The 17,678-nt window shown below is 43.3% G+C and overlaps 1 protein-coding gene and 2 long non-coding RNA genes across 7 annotated transcripts; 1 reads left to right on the top strand and 2 right to left on the bottom strand.

Moving 5' to 3' along the window:
- Positions 1-2,002: 2,002 nt before the first annotated feature.
- On the top strand, positions 2,003-3,376 carry LOC132448123 (uncharacterized). Its single transcript, XR_009523316.1, has 2 exons — positions 2,003-2,172; positions 3,060-3,376. It is a non-coding gene; the product is annotated as an uncharacterized LOC132448123 (long non-coding RNA).
- A 3,208-nt stretch (positions 3,377-6,584) lies between these two features.
- On the bottom strand, positions 6,585-7,663 carry LOC132448927 (uncharacterized). The gene is made up of 3 exons (XR_009523454.1): positions 7,367-7,663; positions 6,842-6,932; positions 6,585-6,679 (listed from the first exon to the last, which is right to left on the bottom strand). It is a non-coding gene; the product is annotated as an uncharacterized LOC132448927 (long non-coding RNA).
- An 81-nt stretch (positions 7,664-7,744) lies between these two features.
- On the bottom strand, positions 7,745-17,350 carry rsph1 (radial spoke head component 1). 5 transcript variants are annotated; one of them, XR_009523371.1, is made up of 9 exons: positions 17,159-17,350; positions 16,809-16,922; positions 16,480-16,585; positions 16,102-16,192; positions 11,226-11,361; positions 10,710-10,781; positions 9,629-9,740; positions 8,459-8,608; positions 7,745-7,944 (listed from the first exon to the last, which is right to left on the bottom strand). XR_009523371.1 is itself a non-coding variant. In XM_060039892.1 (8 exons), the coding sequence occupies exons 1-7, from the start codon at positions 17,207-17,209 to the stop codon at positions 8,486-8,488; spliced, it is 693 nt and encodes a 230-aa protein (XP_059895875.1). In that variant the 5' UTR covers positions 17,210-17,344; the 3' UTR covers positions 7,745-7,944; positions 8,459-8,485. The 5 variants fall into 5 exon arrangements, 3 of the variants coding, with proteins under 3 accessions (XP_059895875.1, XP_059895874.1, XP_059895876.1); XR_009523372.1 differs by having other exon boundaries at positions 7,927-7,944; positions 8,497-8,608; XM_060039892.1 differs by lacking the exon at positions 9,629-9,740 and having other exon boundaries at positions 17,159-17,344.
- Between the last annotated feature and the right edge of the window lie 328 nt (positions 17,351-17,678).

Consider the following 17,678-nt stretch of genomic DNA (forward strand, 5'->3'; position numbering starts at 1 on the left):
CACTCCTCATTGGGATCCCTGGCAAGAGCATCCAGAGGCTCCAATACATTCAAAACAGTGCTGCCAGGGTCCTGATGAGGGTGCGCAAGCATGACCACATCACCCCCATCCTGAAATCACTGCACTGGCTCCCTGTCTCACTCAGAATTGAGTACAAGGTCTCCCTCCTCACCCACCAGTGCCTTCACGGACTTGCCCCCCTCTACCTTCAGGAACTCCTCACCCCCCCGACAAACTCACGTACACTCCGTTCAGGATCCACTCACACCCTCCAAACCCGACATACGAAGCTGTGCACCATGGGTGATCGGGCCTTTTCTGCTGCTGCCCCTAGACTATGGAACGCCCTCCCTGACCACCTGAGGGCTCCACAGACTACAGCTCTTTTTAAACGGAACCTCAAAACCCATCTCTTTAAAAGAGCATTCAGCTAAACTTTCTTTGAGGTTCCCCCTTTTTTTTAATCGTTTTTTGGTATTTTTTTCTCTGAAGCACTTTGAGATTCTTGAATATAAAGTGCAGTATAAATAAAATGTATTATTATTTATTATTATTATTATCAGCATCTGTAGTACGTCACAAGTATAGCGCGCTCAGAACGCATTGTGCAGTAGGCAAAAGGTTTCCGAATGTGTACTACCGCCTGTATACAACGGCAAATACAAAATCGGTAAATTATCGCAGGTGACTTTAATTTTGCCAGCATCTGCTGTTCAGTGCACAGAGGGGAAATACGTAATCTCCAAACATCCGGTGGTGTTCGGAGACGTTCTACGCATAGCTGTAGAACGTACTACAACGGTCAAGTAGTATAGTGTATATTTTTGCTTAAGGCACACTCATTAACGACAAAATGTCAAACTAGCACTGCATGTTGAAAAGGTTGCTGACCCCTGCTGAACACTGTACAGAAATAGTATTATTCGGATGCATGCACCCAGTGACCCAGATGTCTACGGCGGCGTCTAGAACGTCCGCACCATCTTGCCACAGTCAGCTGCTCACCCATAACATGTACTTTTTAAATAACCATAACTTGCTAAATTTTCAACCGATTTACAAACAGTTTGGTTTCTTACAAACTTTATTAACGTGGTTATAATCGTGTACCTATTTTAGAACATTCTAGAAGCTAACATAATTATTCATAAGTATGCAGTGTCATAACTACATCGCTGACGTGTATAACAAACCAAACCGTTTGAAAATTTAGCACGTTTTGGTTATTTAAAAAGTACATGTACCACTATCAAATGGGTGAGAAGCGGACTGTGGCAAGATGGCCGCCAGTGCGGACGTTCGGCTCCATTGGCCAGCAGCGCGGGGAGACATGTTCTACGGGTTTCTTGTGTACAAACAATACTAGGTGCGCGCGCAGCCAGGGGGCAAAAGCCTGCTTCGCAGTGAACTGATATCAATGTAGATGCCGTATTGCTTGTAAGTTCTCCCTGACACAGTTGCAATAAAGTGTAATTTTACTGAAAAATCGCTTTGTTTTTCATTGCATCACAAATCATAAAAACACTTACTGAAATGTCCGTAAATTTCACTCAACTTACCAGGTTTTGACGGTTGTTTTAGATGTTTCCAATATCAGCAGCACGATCGTAATGTTAGTTAACGCTAACAAAGTTAAAGAAAAAATGTTTACGGCGAGGCTACTTTACATGCAATACGATGCCACAGATCTTACTGTACCCGCTGTCATGTGGGGAAAGCAAATGGAGGACACACAGCACGTAAAAATTATGAAACAGAAATGAAGAAAATACACATGAACTTTAATGTAAAAGCAGTGGGTCTAACAGTGAGAGCAGATGAGCCGTACCTGGCTGCTTCTCCTGATGGGGTATTCTCCTGTGACTGCTGTGGAACAGGCCTGCTAAAGATAAAGGCCCTTTCCCATTCCTTTGCTCTAAAGAAAATCTCAGCCCTAGCCCTCGCTGTTGCGCGTGCACGCACCGTGGAGCAATGTCCCAATACCACTTTAAGGTAGCTTTAAGGGGTAAGAGGGAGGAACATCCCCTCAAAATTGAGATTTTCGATGGGCACCCTCAAAGCGATTCAGTTCTGACTTGCTCCCACAATACCTTGCGAGAAAACGGAAAATCAAGAAATATCCCAGACAAGATGGAGGACGAAAAGATGCGACAGGATTGGAAAAACACAAATGTAAGTATTTTCTCTGTAATTAACTAGTAATTATTTTATTAATTATACTCTGCAGCCCGGCCGTGGGCTTCGAAGCCCGGCCAAGGACTCTCGGAAGATCGCGAAAGTCTGTGGCCGATTTTCGCGGAAGATCGCGGAAGTCCCCGGCCGACTTTCGCAGGCCGCCCAACCCCGGTTCTCGGCCGGGATGCATGCCCCATCACGGGCTCTGCATCCCGGCCGTCGACCGGGCTGCAGACCGGGCTGGATATCATGTCGTATGATATCCAGATCTTCCATGTTCTAGTGACTCCAGGTTAAAAATAAACTTTACTATACTAATATATTAGATTAGATTAGATTAGATTAGATTAGGTTTTATTGATCCTTTTGGGATGACTCCCTCAAGGAAATTGATTGTCCAGTAGTTTACAGAAAGAAACACAACACAATATTAAATTAAATTATATACAATATAAGATAAACAATACACGCTAATATAACTATAAAAAGTAAAATAAAAAGTAAACAGTAAACAACAATTATAATATAAGATAAGATAAACAATAAACTCTTAACTAAATAACTATAAAAAGTAAACAAAAAACAGTAAACAATAAACTCTTATCTAATATAGAAAGTAATTTTAGTAATATTATTAGTTATTAATTATTAATATTCTATAAGTAATATTATATATACTAATATATATATTATATTAGTAATATTCTATAAGTATTATTATACTAATATATTATATTATATTAGTAATATTACATGGTTAATCAATGTATTTTTTGGCAGTACTATATTGTGTACATAGCTATTATATATTGTACATAACATCTGGCCATATCACCCAGTTCTGGCATATAATTCCTAATTCCTTCTTATTCGTTTTCTTTCAGGACATCGTTGAGTCCACTGCCACCAGCCCCCCCACCTCTCCCTCATGCTCCTCCACCCCAGGCACCTCTTCCACCACCCCAGACACCCCTTCCAAGAGGAGAGTGCCAGGGGGCAGGCGAGGCATGAGGAGAGCGAGGCAAAGTTGGCGGAATGGTGGAGAAGATGTGATTCTCCACCATTCTCTCAAAAGCTGAGAGAGAGTGTGTGTGTGTGTGTATTTTTAGGTTTGCGTGTGTGTGTATTTTTAGATGCGTGTGTGTGTATTTTTAGATGTGTGGTTCAGTGTTTCTTATTTAAATAAAGTGTTTCTTCTAAAGTGTTCTTGTTGATAACCGATTATTATCTAAGGGTGCACTCACACTAGGCCATCTGTCCGTGGCCATGGCCGTTTTAGCACCTAACCGTGCTCAAATCTGCCAGTGTGAGTGTGGCCAGACTGGCTAATACCACCTTTAACAGTATTATTATTTTTTTAACACTTTATTTAAACATGCCAATTACAAAATATAAATACCATTTCAGGTTAAACATCTTTACAATGGGTCTTGCTCGTTGCCCGAGACAATGGCAGCCAGTCTGTCTCTTGTAACATTACCAGGGGTCTGGTTATCTGCTAGGGGGCACGGGGAGGCCATGATGACGTCACAGGGTAGGGTTGTCCCATTTGGTAGGGGATCGGTTAGGGTAGCAATGAGGGGTAGCAATGAGCATGAGCAATGAGGGTTAGGGTTGAGATGTAGGGTTGAGACAGTGAGCAAAGAAACGGGATTGGGCCAAAGTGTCCATACAAGTACAGGGAGGGACTAGAGGGGTCAGAGACTGATGCATCCTTTTGCCTTGATGGAAACTATGACTTGCGACCCACCCACCCATATTACTCACAGATCCAGTTACAAATGTATGTTTCTCAAATGGACATGTGTGACTTCATGGTGTGGACGAAGACAAGCAGCATCATTTGCCGGCTACGGAGAGATGAGCCCTTTCTACAAGAAACCCTTTCTACAAGAAACTCTTCCCAAGGCTGAATCTTTCTTCATGGACCACCTCCTCCCAGAACTTGTCTGCCGCTGCAAAGACCCTGACCTGGCAGAAGAGATCAAATGTCTGTACTGCAAAAAGCCAAGCTTTGGCAAAATGATCAAGTGCACAGACTGCTGCCAACACTTTCACTATCCATGTGTGAACATTACCAGATACTCCAAAAAATGGAAATGTGGATGCAAATAGATACATCCAACAATGGTAAATACTGGATGCTGGACAACAGCATTTAAGAAAAAACTGATGTAATGAGCAAAGATGGATAGGTACACCACCTGACAAAATCTAACTGACTTCATTACTGTCAACACAACAACAAACAAACAACACATCTGACTCTTTAAGTGTTCATTTATTTTTTTCTGAATGTACATTTACGTAAAATCACAAACAGCACTGATATATATTGTTCATCGCCAGAAAGAAGTGCAGTTTGAGTTCGGCAGACAATACTCAAAACTTAGTTGAAAGCTAGAAAAAAAAAAAATGTCCAGGTATAAATGTTAAATTAGTTCATATAGTATTAATTATGTACACTCATTCATTGTTGAGATGTACATTTAATTTTAATTGCATTGCCTTCAATATATTGCATTTACAACATTCAGTTCATGTTCAATATTTGCCATGTCAGCTTTAAACGCAGTTTCTCCATTATCATAAATAAATGAAATAGTTCTGCGTGCGTGGTTCTCAACCTTTTTGTACTCTGAATGATCCTGTCTGATCAAATTTAGTTATTCATAACTGTTATTAATTTTATAGTCAGAGAGAAAGAGAGTGATGGGTAAGTGAGAGAGACAGTGAGAGCAAGTAGTAAGTGACCACCATTGCCCTCATTAGCCCTTAAAAGCCTGACACAATCATGGAAAATAATGTACACCTCCTTGACTCTGAACACAGTTATCGCCGGGCCACCACAGCCCCCCTAAGGTTCGTAAGACCAGCACATATGGTCAAAATGTCATCTAGCATATCGACTTGGCTGATGGGTATGACAGTGTTCAGTATCTTAAGGTTTTAAGCTGACCAATAACTCGTTCCACATGTATGCGGACTCTTGACAACTGACGTGAAGTGTCAACACAAGAACCTGGCAACTGAGATTTCCCCTTCGTGAAACTTGGTATTCTTAATGTTGCTCCTACACTGGCCAAATCCTCTCTAACAAGGAAACCTCTATCTGCAAGGATCTCGTCACCATGCTCAAGTTTACCCAAAAAGGCAGAATCTAAAGTTATTACCTTGTAATAACTTTAGATTACCTTGTAATAACATTTCCTTGATCAAAAAAACTTGATCAAGGAAATGTTGCATTCAACATCAATACAAGCTCCAGCTTTCCTCGGGATTTCCCGGTTTGTTTACATGATGTGGGAGCATCTGTCTGCGTCACACAAATACCCGGCGCATTTACTGACGCAAATGACGCTTAGAAATGTTCAGCGTAGTGTCCGAATTCTCGTTTGTTCGTTCCAGTGCACTATATCATAAACACTATATAGGGAATAGTGAGGGAGTGAATAGGGAATGATTTCCAACACAGCTCATGTGTGCAAGTGTGTTCATGGTAAGTTGGCAACTGTCACAAGACATACATTGCTTGAATAACAATTAAAAGAACATCCCCATCAATTCTCTAAAGTCGATAAGCATGACTTAATTCATGACTACCATGTCCAGTTTTGCTGTTGTTACGTGTTAGTTGAGAGTGAAAAGGATTTAAAGGATAACTACAAATAACCAATGTTAGGGAAATCTGTTTGTTTTGTTGCGCGTTTCTGGATTTTTTTTTTTTATATATATATCGGCCGATATATCGGCATATCGGATTTTTTAATCACAAAATATTCGTATCGGTATCGGCCTTAAAAATCCTATATCGGTCGGGCTCTAGTATCCACTCTCTTAGTATTTTTGATACAGTTGAGAATGGAAGCCCAAATCTGTAGGCAAGGTCTCTGTTGGTGAGTCCAAGTCTTACTTTCATTAGAACCAAAAGGAGGTGGTTCTCCCAATTTAACCCACCCTTAAGCACAAGTGTGCTTCTTTTTACAATATCCAGCAGCCACATAACCATTTGCAATGATTGTAAACCAGTAAAAAAAAAATATTTTAGCATTTGTGTCTTTTATGGAATCAAACCCAAACTTGGACTGCTTCAGTTGCTCCTTCAGATGTTTATTTTCTTCCTGTGTGGCATACAGTTCTCTTTTCAGAGCTTCATAATCATCACGGAGCTGGTTGTACTGCAGGTTGAGTTGGTGCATCTCTTTTCTGGACACAAAATTACATTCATCTACAACACAAAAAGGAGATAAATTAACTCATGTGCAACACATCAGCTTTCATACACAGACACACACACACAACACACAGACTATCTGTCTGGTTCTCTGTCACTCTACTCACCTGACCACCAACCAACCAATCAACCAACCAACCAACACAAACACACACTTAATAGTATGACTTGTGCATACCTTCAGAAGAATCTGCAGTATCTGCTTCAGGCTGGCTTGTGGGGCAGGTAGCAGGGGCCTTATCTTCATCTCTTATTCTCTTTCTTTCATATCTAGGACAAACAGAGTAGAGTTAAGTTAAAAACCCAAAATAATCAACACATTAAGAGATAATACAATAACATAATAAAGAAAGACACACAAGAATATCTTATTTGCTCAGATAATTAACAAGCTACCAAGAAATTAGAAAATTTCAAATACATGACACTGACCTTGCCACCTTTCCCGAGATGTCTCAGTTGCTGCTGTGTGAAAAAACGGATGGAACAAAATCTGGACTATCACAATCCATGGACGGTGACCCTGAGAAACAGAATGAGATTAGCTATGCTTATTGTTTATTTTCACCTTTTTTAACCTATTTGCTAATTTACGAGCTCAGTCATAATGAGCACCAATAGCACAAGCATTTAAGTTACGGGTTCAGAGTTAAAGAAAATCGTACACTGTAACATTAGCTGTGTGAACTGTGAAGACACTTTCTTGTATGACTTTCAGCCTGAACCAAGAAACCTACACCAGCCATGCAGCTAATGTTGGTACTTACAGTAACAACAAAAGCTAAACTTATAGGTTACGACCGCGAGCCAACGTTAAACTTTACAAACTCAGTAGAAGACGGACAAATTTGTTGGCCAGTTAGTCAGTAAATTACACTAATATATCCTCATTAAGTATGGTAAAATCACACGCAGTCCTACTCATTATCCAGCTCATGTTGGAAAAGACAAACATACCAGAAACGAAGTGGGCGCTGCACAGACTCTCGCCGCCTTTAGGACCTTCGGGACGGCCAATCCGCCCTTTTAATGGCCTGGAGCCACAATCTTCTTCTTCTCTTGGCAAAAGGATGAGATCCTCTCGGGATATTAAACAGTTTCCATCCATCCTTTTGCCGATTCGTGCAGTTTACAGCACAACAGCTCCTTGTCATTTTCGTTCTCCGCTGACTCCGCTGGTAAACAAATGACAAATGTCCCGCTTTCTGCCCCCTGGCTGCGCGCGCACATCTGCGATGACGTTGCACAGAAACCCGTCTTATAGACGGGTTTCTGTGCAACGTCATCGTCAACGTCAACGTCAACGTCATGTTGCAAACAACATCAAGACAGTGGAAGACTTTGACCCTTTTTATTTATGTTTTATTGTATTACGTTCAGTCAAAAAGTTATGAAATAAAGAAATGAAATGCATAAAGAACAAAACTGTAAACAAATAAGCTAAACATGTGGTTATGATGATGTTACAAATGCACAAAAATCAAGGTCCAAAGGTCAGTTCCCATCTTCTGTAGAGGCTGCTTGCTTTTCCAAATCTGTTAGGCACAGACACACACACACACACACACACACACACACACACACACACACACACACACACACACACACACACACACACACACACACACACACACACACACACACACACACACACACAAGGTTTTTGTTATGGCTTTGTTTTTTGTATTTTGGAATGACTATTTTTACACTTTGATCAACAATTGTAATAATAAAATACATGTGCACTGACTATCGCTATTCATAAAATAGACATAACACAGTTTCAGTTTTTGTCTAATGAATAGTCGTTAAGGTCCATGAATTCCAAGCAGTGTCCAACTGTTGTGCGGAAAAGTTTGATGATGTGGTTGTCTAGAAATAGTGCATGGGCTTTTTTACACTCTGGGTGCAAGAGGAGTCAACAAGGGCAACGACGGATGTCCTCTGGGAGTTAAATAGGGCAGATATGTCTTTGTAGGTTAAAGGCCATGTGTCTGTCTACCTGTCTGTTGGGGGAATATATTGAGATTTCTAGAAAATATTCAGTACATTTTGTGTTGACTGATCACATTTGAGCTAGGGTCCACCTGATGATGGCTTGGTGGACTCGGAGGTCCCCATGGTTGGACCGGTGATGTCTCTCGGGAGCCACTTGAGGGCAGAGGAAGAGTCACCTTCGTCATCCTCAGGGGGCCCTGTCTGAGGAATGAGAAACAACATGACAGTGACTGGACAAACATAAACCTCCCATCAACACAGGAGGGATTACCAGAACTGGTTTAAATAGCAGAGCTTAGAAAGCCGAACATAGCTCATATTTAGCAATGTTGTTACTCATGTCTTTATCCCAAACTATAACTATTGTGTAAATGTATCAAATGTTATCTTTCAATGATGACTTTAAAAGTATACAGTCATATCAATATCATCCATAATTGACCTGTCGCTAAGTCACGCCCCCCGTCGTTACCATGACGAACTCAGACAAAAAACCAGGCTGGATAACAAAAACAAGTTTCTTCCAGAAGCAATCGAAAGGGACTACATTACGCTGAGCGATTTATTCAAAACTTTAAAATACATACAGAAGGGGACAAGCTTAAATTCAGTTGGCATTCTGGACTACCACACAGTGAAATATATATCCCATTCTGCAGTTTCTCGGGATACCGACTGTCCGTGTTACATGTAGCCTACCCCGAGCACATCATTTGAACATGTTTATTCATTTTTACACAAACAACATAAATCCACCATTAAATTGTTATATTATGCCTCCTCCCTGTGGTTTTCAATGGAGTTGTCAGAGTAAAGTGGAGGCTGGAATGTCATTGGCTCATCTGTGTTCTAAGGGTGGAGCTTAGCGACAGGTCAATTGTTTTGTGATTCCAATCCCATCTAGTAAACCGTGAACAAGAGCCTTAATAAAAAAAATATATATTGATGGTGTGCAAGTGAAACTAAGGTTTGTGTGGCTCTTATATTCTTGAATGCTGTTCTCATGAATGCAGGGCCTTCTCCTATTGCCTCTCCAGTAGCTTGAGCTCCAGGGCTCCAGGAGCAGAGCGAGGACAACGACATGCCAAACCCATGAAGAGAGAGCATGCTGGTTTGCAACTTGTTCTACTCTCAATCCAGAGGCCAAGAGACTGTATTAACATTACGTGCCTCAATGCTCAATTCAGATCAGACTGTTTGCCATAGCTGTTGACTTCTTACTGTTCGAATGGCTGGTCATCAGTAATGTTCTGGATCTGGGACCACATACCATAAGGGTATTGAATCTGATTTGAAAATATCCAATCCATTATGTGTGCTGCTCACACTGTATCTGCAATGACAATTTAATATTTTTACAAATTTAAAAGATTCACCCTTAAGACAGTTGTGCAACACACACACACAACTGCCACCAGTGTGCCCCAATGACACACTTTCACAGAACATCTGGCTTTCACAGAACGTTTTATGCCTTGTAATACCTTGTAGTGACAAGGTACTAGTGTACAGTGTACACGAGTGTCACAAGAAACAACACTAGCATACTAGTGAAACAAGAGACCAGAAGGTAATTCTTGTTGTGTTGTGTGTGAGTTTCAGTTTCAGTTTTATTAGTAATACCTAGGTTATTTCAGGGTCAACAGTAGATTGAATTTTGTTGTCTGAAAAAAACAGCTCAGCTTAGAAGTACAAGGGTGGCTGGTTGCAATAACAGTCATATAAGGAAATATATATATATATATATATATATATATATATATATATATATATATATATATATATATATATATATATATATATATATTTTGCAGTTCTTCTGTATGGCACTTTTACTATTTCATATAATCTTACATAATTTTTATATATATATATATATTTTGCAGTTCTTCTGTATGGCACTTTTACTATTTCATATAATCTTACATAATTTTTATATATATATATATATATATATATGTAACAATTATGTAAGATTATATGAAATAGTAAAAGTGCCATACAGAAGTACTGCACATCAGCAGTAATGGTTGGTAGTGCATTTATGCAAAGAGAAGGTAAGCAGATATGAGATATTTATGTTGGTGTGTGTGTTTGTGTGTGTGTGTGTGTGTGTGTGTGTGTGTGTGTGTGTGTGTGTGTGTGTGTGTGTGTGTGTGTGTGTGTGTGTGTTTGTCTGTGTGTGTGTGTGTGTGTGTGTGTGTGTGTGTGTGTGTGTGTGTGTGTGTGTGTGTGTGTGTGTGTGTGTGTGTGTGTGTGTGTGTGTGTGTGTGTGTGTGCGCGTTGGTCACATCTTGCTTACCTGTTCTGTTAGAATGTAATCACCATGCTGCTCACATCCGATGTCAAACACGTACTTCCCCGGTCCCGTTGGCTGAACCCAACAATGCAGATGAGGCAGTTCTGTGAGCATTCTCAGGTAAAACTAGCTTGAGACATTTAGTAAGCCTACTCAGAAAATACCACTTTGAGCGTTCAAACCAAAACACAATAACAGTTTTTCTCTACATCACCGCTTTGAAAGTCTAGTCACTTCATTGTTCCTACGACAAAGGATTTTACCGTCCCACTTTATGCTTGCTTTATCATATTAATTTCCCTTTACAGATTGACCAGTCTTAATGCACATTTGATAACGAAAGCCCCTTTAGTTATTAGTTACAGGCTTACCCCTAGTGATGGCGAATACATAGGGGTCAAAGGAGATGTTCGGGAGAATGAATAAAGCTTTTTGAATTTGAAGCTCTTCTGGCAGGAATGTAATTGATCCACACCGCCATGGCGCGTGTGTGTTTCAGGTTCACTTTTAAAGACTTACATTGTTATTCAGGAAGCTCCCCTTGTAGTGGTGGTTGGAATGGAGGATCTCTCCGACTGCGTCTATCTTGCCGTTGTTCCAGGCGCCCCTATACGAAGAGCCGGTGTCGTTGTACCAGTACGTCCCCTGGCCGTGCCTTGGAGCGACCCAACGACAGAGATGTTATCACTGACTCCCATCACAGGAGGCTTCTTCTTAGAAACCAAAGGGATTCTACTCAACAATCAATAAATACTAGAATATCGAAAGCGTTAAAGGTCCCATGGCATGCTACTTTATGGATGCCTATATATAGGTGTTAGTGGGCTCCTTATACAGTACTTGTAGACGTTCAAGAAATTCAGCCTAGGATCAGAATTACAGCCACTACGAGCCAGTCCACAATGAGCTTTCCACAAACGTTCCGTTTTTTAGAGGCAGGACTAGGTGGAGGGTGGGTGTGTGGCCCTGAGCAGCTTGCGGCCACGGTTCCATGCGCTCGTGTTAACAGTGGATCGCAATGGCGAGGCGGACACAGCTTTTGGCCGTGTTATGCAAATATTCTAGAACACTCGGGGTGCTCCGGTGGGAGTCCTGGAGCTCTATATCTAAATAATATCAAATTATACATTGATATCTATATCATATAATATAATTTATCACGGCCAAAAGCTACGTGGACCTCCAGACGATATTATAAATCATCAATCTACAAAATCTAATCTTTTGTTGCCATGGCGCCGACGCGAGTAGGACGCTAATCCAGTAGCTCCGTGCGTGTCACGTTGTTTTTAGTAATTTAAGTGTGTTTTTGTAAACTTTTAACTCTTTATAAACTATTTATATGTGTAGATCTATATATATTCTATGGATACACTGACTTTTCACGGACAGCATAGCGGTGGACATCTTGTTTATTCAAGTGAGAAACTGCTTTCACTCCAAACAATGTGACGTAACGGCTTTTTCCACCCCATACCTGCGGAGCTGAAGAGGAGGCGCCGAGGCTGCAGAGCCGGAGCGAAGGTGAAGGCTAGGATAGCGGCTAAGCGGTGGAAGTACAAGCCCTCGGTTCCGTCGATAGTGATGGGGAATGTGAACTGTTTGACCAACAAGACGGACGAGCTGGCTGCCCTTGTGAGGACGGACAAGACGTTCAGGGAGTGCAGCTTACTTTGCCCCTCTGAAACCTGGCTAACCCAGAACATCCCGGACGCTAATGTGGATCTACCTGGATTCACCACAGTGAGAGCGGACCGAGACTGTGGACGCAGCGGCAAAAGCAACGGAGGGGGACTCGCGCTGTTTATCAACAACAGATGGTGCAACCAGGGGCATGTTACGGTGAAGGAAATCGTGTGCGACCGAGACATCGAGCTGCTTGCGGTAGGTCTCAGACCGTGCTACATACCTAGAGAGTTCTCCCACGCCATCGCTGTTGTTGTTTACGTCCCTCCGCGGGCGCACGCAGAGACCGCGTGTGACGTCACACACTGCACTACTGACTACCTGAACTTCGTTTTGATAGGGACCACAACGTCCATACGGACGTTGTGGTCCCTATCAAAACTGTACGCTGCTTCCCCAACAACAAGCCCTGGATCACCAGTAATGTCAAGGACATCCTGAACAGGAAGAAGAGGGCATTCAAGGATGGTGACAGAGACGAGCTGAAGCGCATACAGATGGAACTCAAGGTCCACCTGAGAGAGGCGAAGGAGGAATACAGAAGGAAGGTAGAACAGAAGCTGCAGCATAACAACATGAGGGAGGTCTGGGATGGCATGAAAACCATCACAGGCTGCAAGAAGAAGGGCAGCATCACAGAAGAGGGGGATGCTGGAAGAGCAAACCAGCTAAACCTGTTTTTTAACAGGTTTGACACTCCAGGTCCCACAACCAGCGATGGTCCACTTCACACCCACACCATGTCCATCACCTCCCCCAATTCCACCACCTCAGACTGCAGACCACCCCCACCCCCACCCTCCACACCCATGGACAGTTCAACCCCCCTCCCCACCACCATCACCAAGGATCAGGTGAGCAGAGAGCTGAGGAGGCTTCATCCAAGGAAAGCAGCAGGCCCGGACAGAGTGTGTCCAAGGATGCTTAAAGCCTGTTCTGCTGAACTGGGGGAGCCACTCCAGCATGTATTCAACCTGAGCCTGCAGCTGGGGAGGGTCCCAGTGCTCTGGAAGACTTCATGTCTCATCCCGGTTCCTAAGAAAAAACACCCCAGGGAGCCGGGTGACTTCAGACCAGTAGCACTGACATCACATATTATGAAGACATTTGAACGGCTGTTGCTCCATGTCCTCAGACCCCAGGTCCACCACGCACAAGATCCACTGCAGTTTGGATACCAGGAGAAGGTGGGCGTGGAGGAGATGCCTCTATCTGCTCCATAGGGCCCACTCTCATCTGGACAGGGAGAGTGGCGCTGTGAGGATCCAGCGCCTTCAACACCATCCGGCCGCTCCTGCTGAGAGACCAGCTGACAGAGATGAGAGTGGACCCACTCCTGGTTACGTGGATTACGGACTACCTCACAGAGAGACAACAGTACGTTAGACTGAAGGGCTGCACGTCAGACACTGTGGTCAGCAGCACCGGAGCACCACAAGGGACCGTGCTCTCTCCCGTCCTCTTCACCTTGTATACATCCGACTTCCAGCATAACTCTGGGCTCTGCCATGTGCAGAAATACTCAGACGACACTGCGATAGTTGGCTGTATCAAGGATGGAAGGGAGGGGGAGTACAGGAGCCTGGTTGAGGACTTTGTGAGGTGGTGCAGGTCCAACCATCTGCAGCTGAACTCCTCCAAGACCAAGGACCAACCCGTGTCCATCGAGGGGGTCGATGTGGAGGTGGTCAGGACCTATAAATATCTGGGGCTGCAGCTGGACGACAAGCTGGACTGGACAGCAAATATGGACGCTTTACACAGGAAAGGGCAGAGCCGTCTGTACTTCCTGGGAAGGCTGGGGTCCTTCAACATCTGCAAAAAAACTACTGCAGATGTTTTACCTGTCTGTGGTTGCCAGCGTGCTCTTTTATGCTGTGGTTTGCTGGGGAGGAAGCAGCAGGAGGAGAGACGCTGGTCGAATGGACAGACTGGTGAGGAGTGCTGGCTCAGTAGTGGGCACAGAGCTGGACTCTCTGGTGACAGTGGCAGAGAGAAGGACCCTGGACAACACCCACCACCCTCTGCACGACACCTTCACCAGGCAGAGGAGTGTTTTCAGTGGCCGACTGCTGTCCCAGTCCAGCTCCACTAATAGACTAAAAAACTCTTTCGTCCCCCTGGCCATCAGACTGTACAACAGCTCCCAGTAAAGGCAGGGAGGACAATAGATAACAACAATGGACATTTTATTTATTTATTTATTTATATTTATTTATATATGTATTTTTGCACATCCATCTGCACTGTTTTTATGTATGTTTTCGGCTGCTACTGGATACTTGAATTTCCCCCGGGATTAATAAAGTATATATCTATCTATCTATCTATCTACCTGAAGTAGACTGAACTGCGACATGGAGGAGAAAGAGATGGTTGCCCGCGATTGTCTCCCGCCGGAGCCCCGCTGGAGCCCCGCGGGCAGCGGGCAGTGGTGCAGTGGTGCAGTGGTGCAGTGGTGCCTAGCGGCGGGGGTGTCTCAGCAGCGGGCAGCGGGGCTCCGGCGGGAGACAATCGCGGGCAACAATCCCTTTCTCCTCTATGTCGCAGTTCATGTACTTCAGGGAGTCAAAGACAACGTTCCTTTCCCCCCAATTCCTTCTCAACCATGGCTGAGATAACCCCCACTACGACTCTCGTTGGGGAAATACCAGAGACGTCAGAGAACCCGACGGGTTATGCGCCATAACACTAACAGCAGACCGGTTATCCAAACAAAAAATAAGTGTACAACACTTGCGTTACAGTGTGTGCATTCACACACACACACACACACACACACACACACACACACACACACACACACACACACACACACACACACACACACACACACACACACACACACACACACACACACACACACACACACTAACACACACACACACACACACACACATGTGGCGCTCGCAGGGTCGTAGCTCATTGTGTCATTGGCAGGCCAAATTCTCTTGGCGGGCAAGGCCGAGAAAGGGGAGGTAACTTGGCCCTTATGACGACATATGGGGCCAAATTTGAAATCGGAGCTTTCATTTTTCAAAGGCGGAGCAGGATACCTAGTGTGCGGTTTACACCTAAAGCCTTTTCTAGCTACTGGGGGACCATAGGCAGGCTTGGGAAACTCATATTAATGCTAGAAAACCTCATAAAGTGATTTTTATGCCATGGGACCTTTAAATGTACCCGAAATTCTTTGCCTTTTGCAACTAGCTGAGAAGTGGATATCCTAGAGACCAGACAGACTTAAGCCAATGTTATTATTACCTCAAATCAACAATAGGTGAAAGAAACTCCTAGAAGGAATAAACTGTGAATTATTCTCTCATATCTCTGCTAGCCAACTCTAACTGAAAAACATCAAATACATCATACCTCAATATCCCTAATGTAGGCGTCTGTTTATTCTGCCATGCTAAACCACGATCTAAATTAAAGGAGACAATGGTGCCGAGTAGAGGGAGGGAGTGCTAAACAGGATAGGATAGTGTCAGTGCTGCAAGGTGTTCAACTCCCAGCCAAATGGTTCTGGGTTCGATTTCCCTATGAACGCAAACTAACCTGTTTGTAACAAGATGCATTACCTCTACCTCAATGAACTGTAAATTGCTCTCAATTAAAGTATTAATCTGCTTAAAGATGAACTTGGGTGGCCAGGTGATGTTGTTGTTATGGGAGCGCTTTGAGGATGAGGTGCAGATCACAGGCCTACCTGACGTCGCGGAGCCACGCTCCATCGTACTTATCTCCGTTAGGGTAGGTGTAGATGCCATGGCCCTGACGCAAGTCCTCCACCCAGGACCCTGGCCGGGGAATAGGGCGGAAAAAGTGAGGGGGAATTCTGGGAAGTGTATATTCATTTTCATCAAACACACTCTTGCACTTGCACATGCACACACACACACACACACACACACACACACACACACACACACACACACACACACACACACACACACACACACACACACACACACACACACACACACACACACACTCACACACACACACACTCACTCACACACACTCACACACACTCACACACACACACACACACACATACAAAATATGTTTAAGGGTCTGAAGATACCTTCATATTTGGATCCGTCTGGGTAGTAGAGGGTGCCTTGTCCTTGTTTGATGTTATTGTAGTAATCTCCTATGAAGCAGGCGCCACTCTTAAAGCGATATGTTCCCTGCCAGATGAAAAACAGTCATGAAGTAAATGTATTTATGAATCTATGCTTCTGACAGTACAGGTAACTTTGAGCCCAAATTGAAGTTTTTCTTTAACATTTGACTAAATAATGGCAAACCTGGATGTTTAGAAGACGACCTTGGATTAAAAGAACAACTGCATTCTGGTGTTTGAAATAAAGAAAAACTTTGAAAGAATTAAAGGGAAAGGTTGCAGTACACCTGTCCGCATCGGCGGCCGCTGTCATACTGTCCCTGGTACGTGTCTCCACCGGGAAGTACCGCTCTGCCCGACCCATGCCTCTCTCCTACTTCGTTTCTGTCTCCAGAATATTCCTAGAAGGTGATACACACACACAGCACAGATGCACACACGCACACACACACACACACACACACACACACACACACACACACACACACACACACACACACACACACACACACACACACACACACACACACACACACACACACACACACACACACACACACACACACACTTGTTGATGTATCCCACTAACGAACAAGATTAACCACACTTAGACAAGAGTATGTGTTCATTGACTCACCCCAAGGTAGTTCTGATCCTCCTCCGGATCCTCAGACCCCACATCGGACATATTGATACTGGAAATGGGGTGTGAAGTCGTACTTTGGACGTTAGAGAAGGATCTGCTTCAACGGGAGATGCTCAGGCGCGTTGTGTACAGTAACTATGACAACGGTGACGGATATGGTTCAGCGCGCGTACTCCAGCCTCCAGCTCGTTGTGTGTTCAGTTACTATGGTAACGGCGTTGTCCGTGGTTACGTCGCCTTCAATTTAATTGACAAAAATACAATTTTACAATTAAATATAATAATAATTTCATATTAATTATCTTAATTTCTTTGTAAAATTAAATACAATTAATTACATTTATTTTTCACAATAAATTTAATTGTAGAATTAAAATTATTTTTATTAAATTTGACAATTCAATTGACACGTTATAATATCACTAAAGAAATCATATTCTTCAGCCTGACGCTGATCTATCCCCCTGTATCCTACTGTCGGGGGACCCTTTGAACAACCAAGATCAGAGAA

This window comes from Gadus macrocephalus, chromosome 20 (assembly GCF_031168955.1).
Source record: "Gadus macrocephalus chromosome 20, ASM3116895v1".
NCBI classification, from domain to species: Eukaryota; Metazoa; Chordata; class Actinopteri; order Gadiformes; family Gadidae; genus Gadus; species Gadus macrocephalus.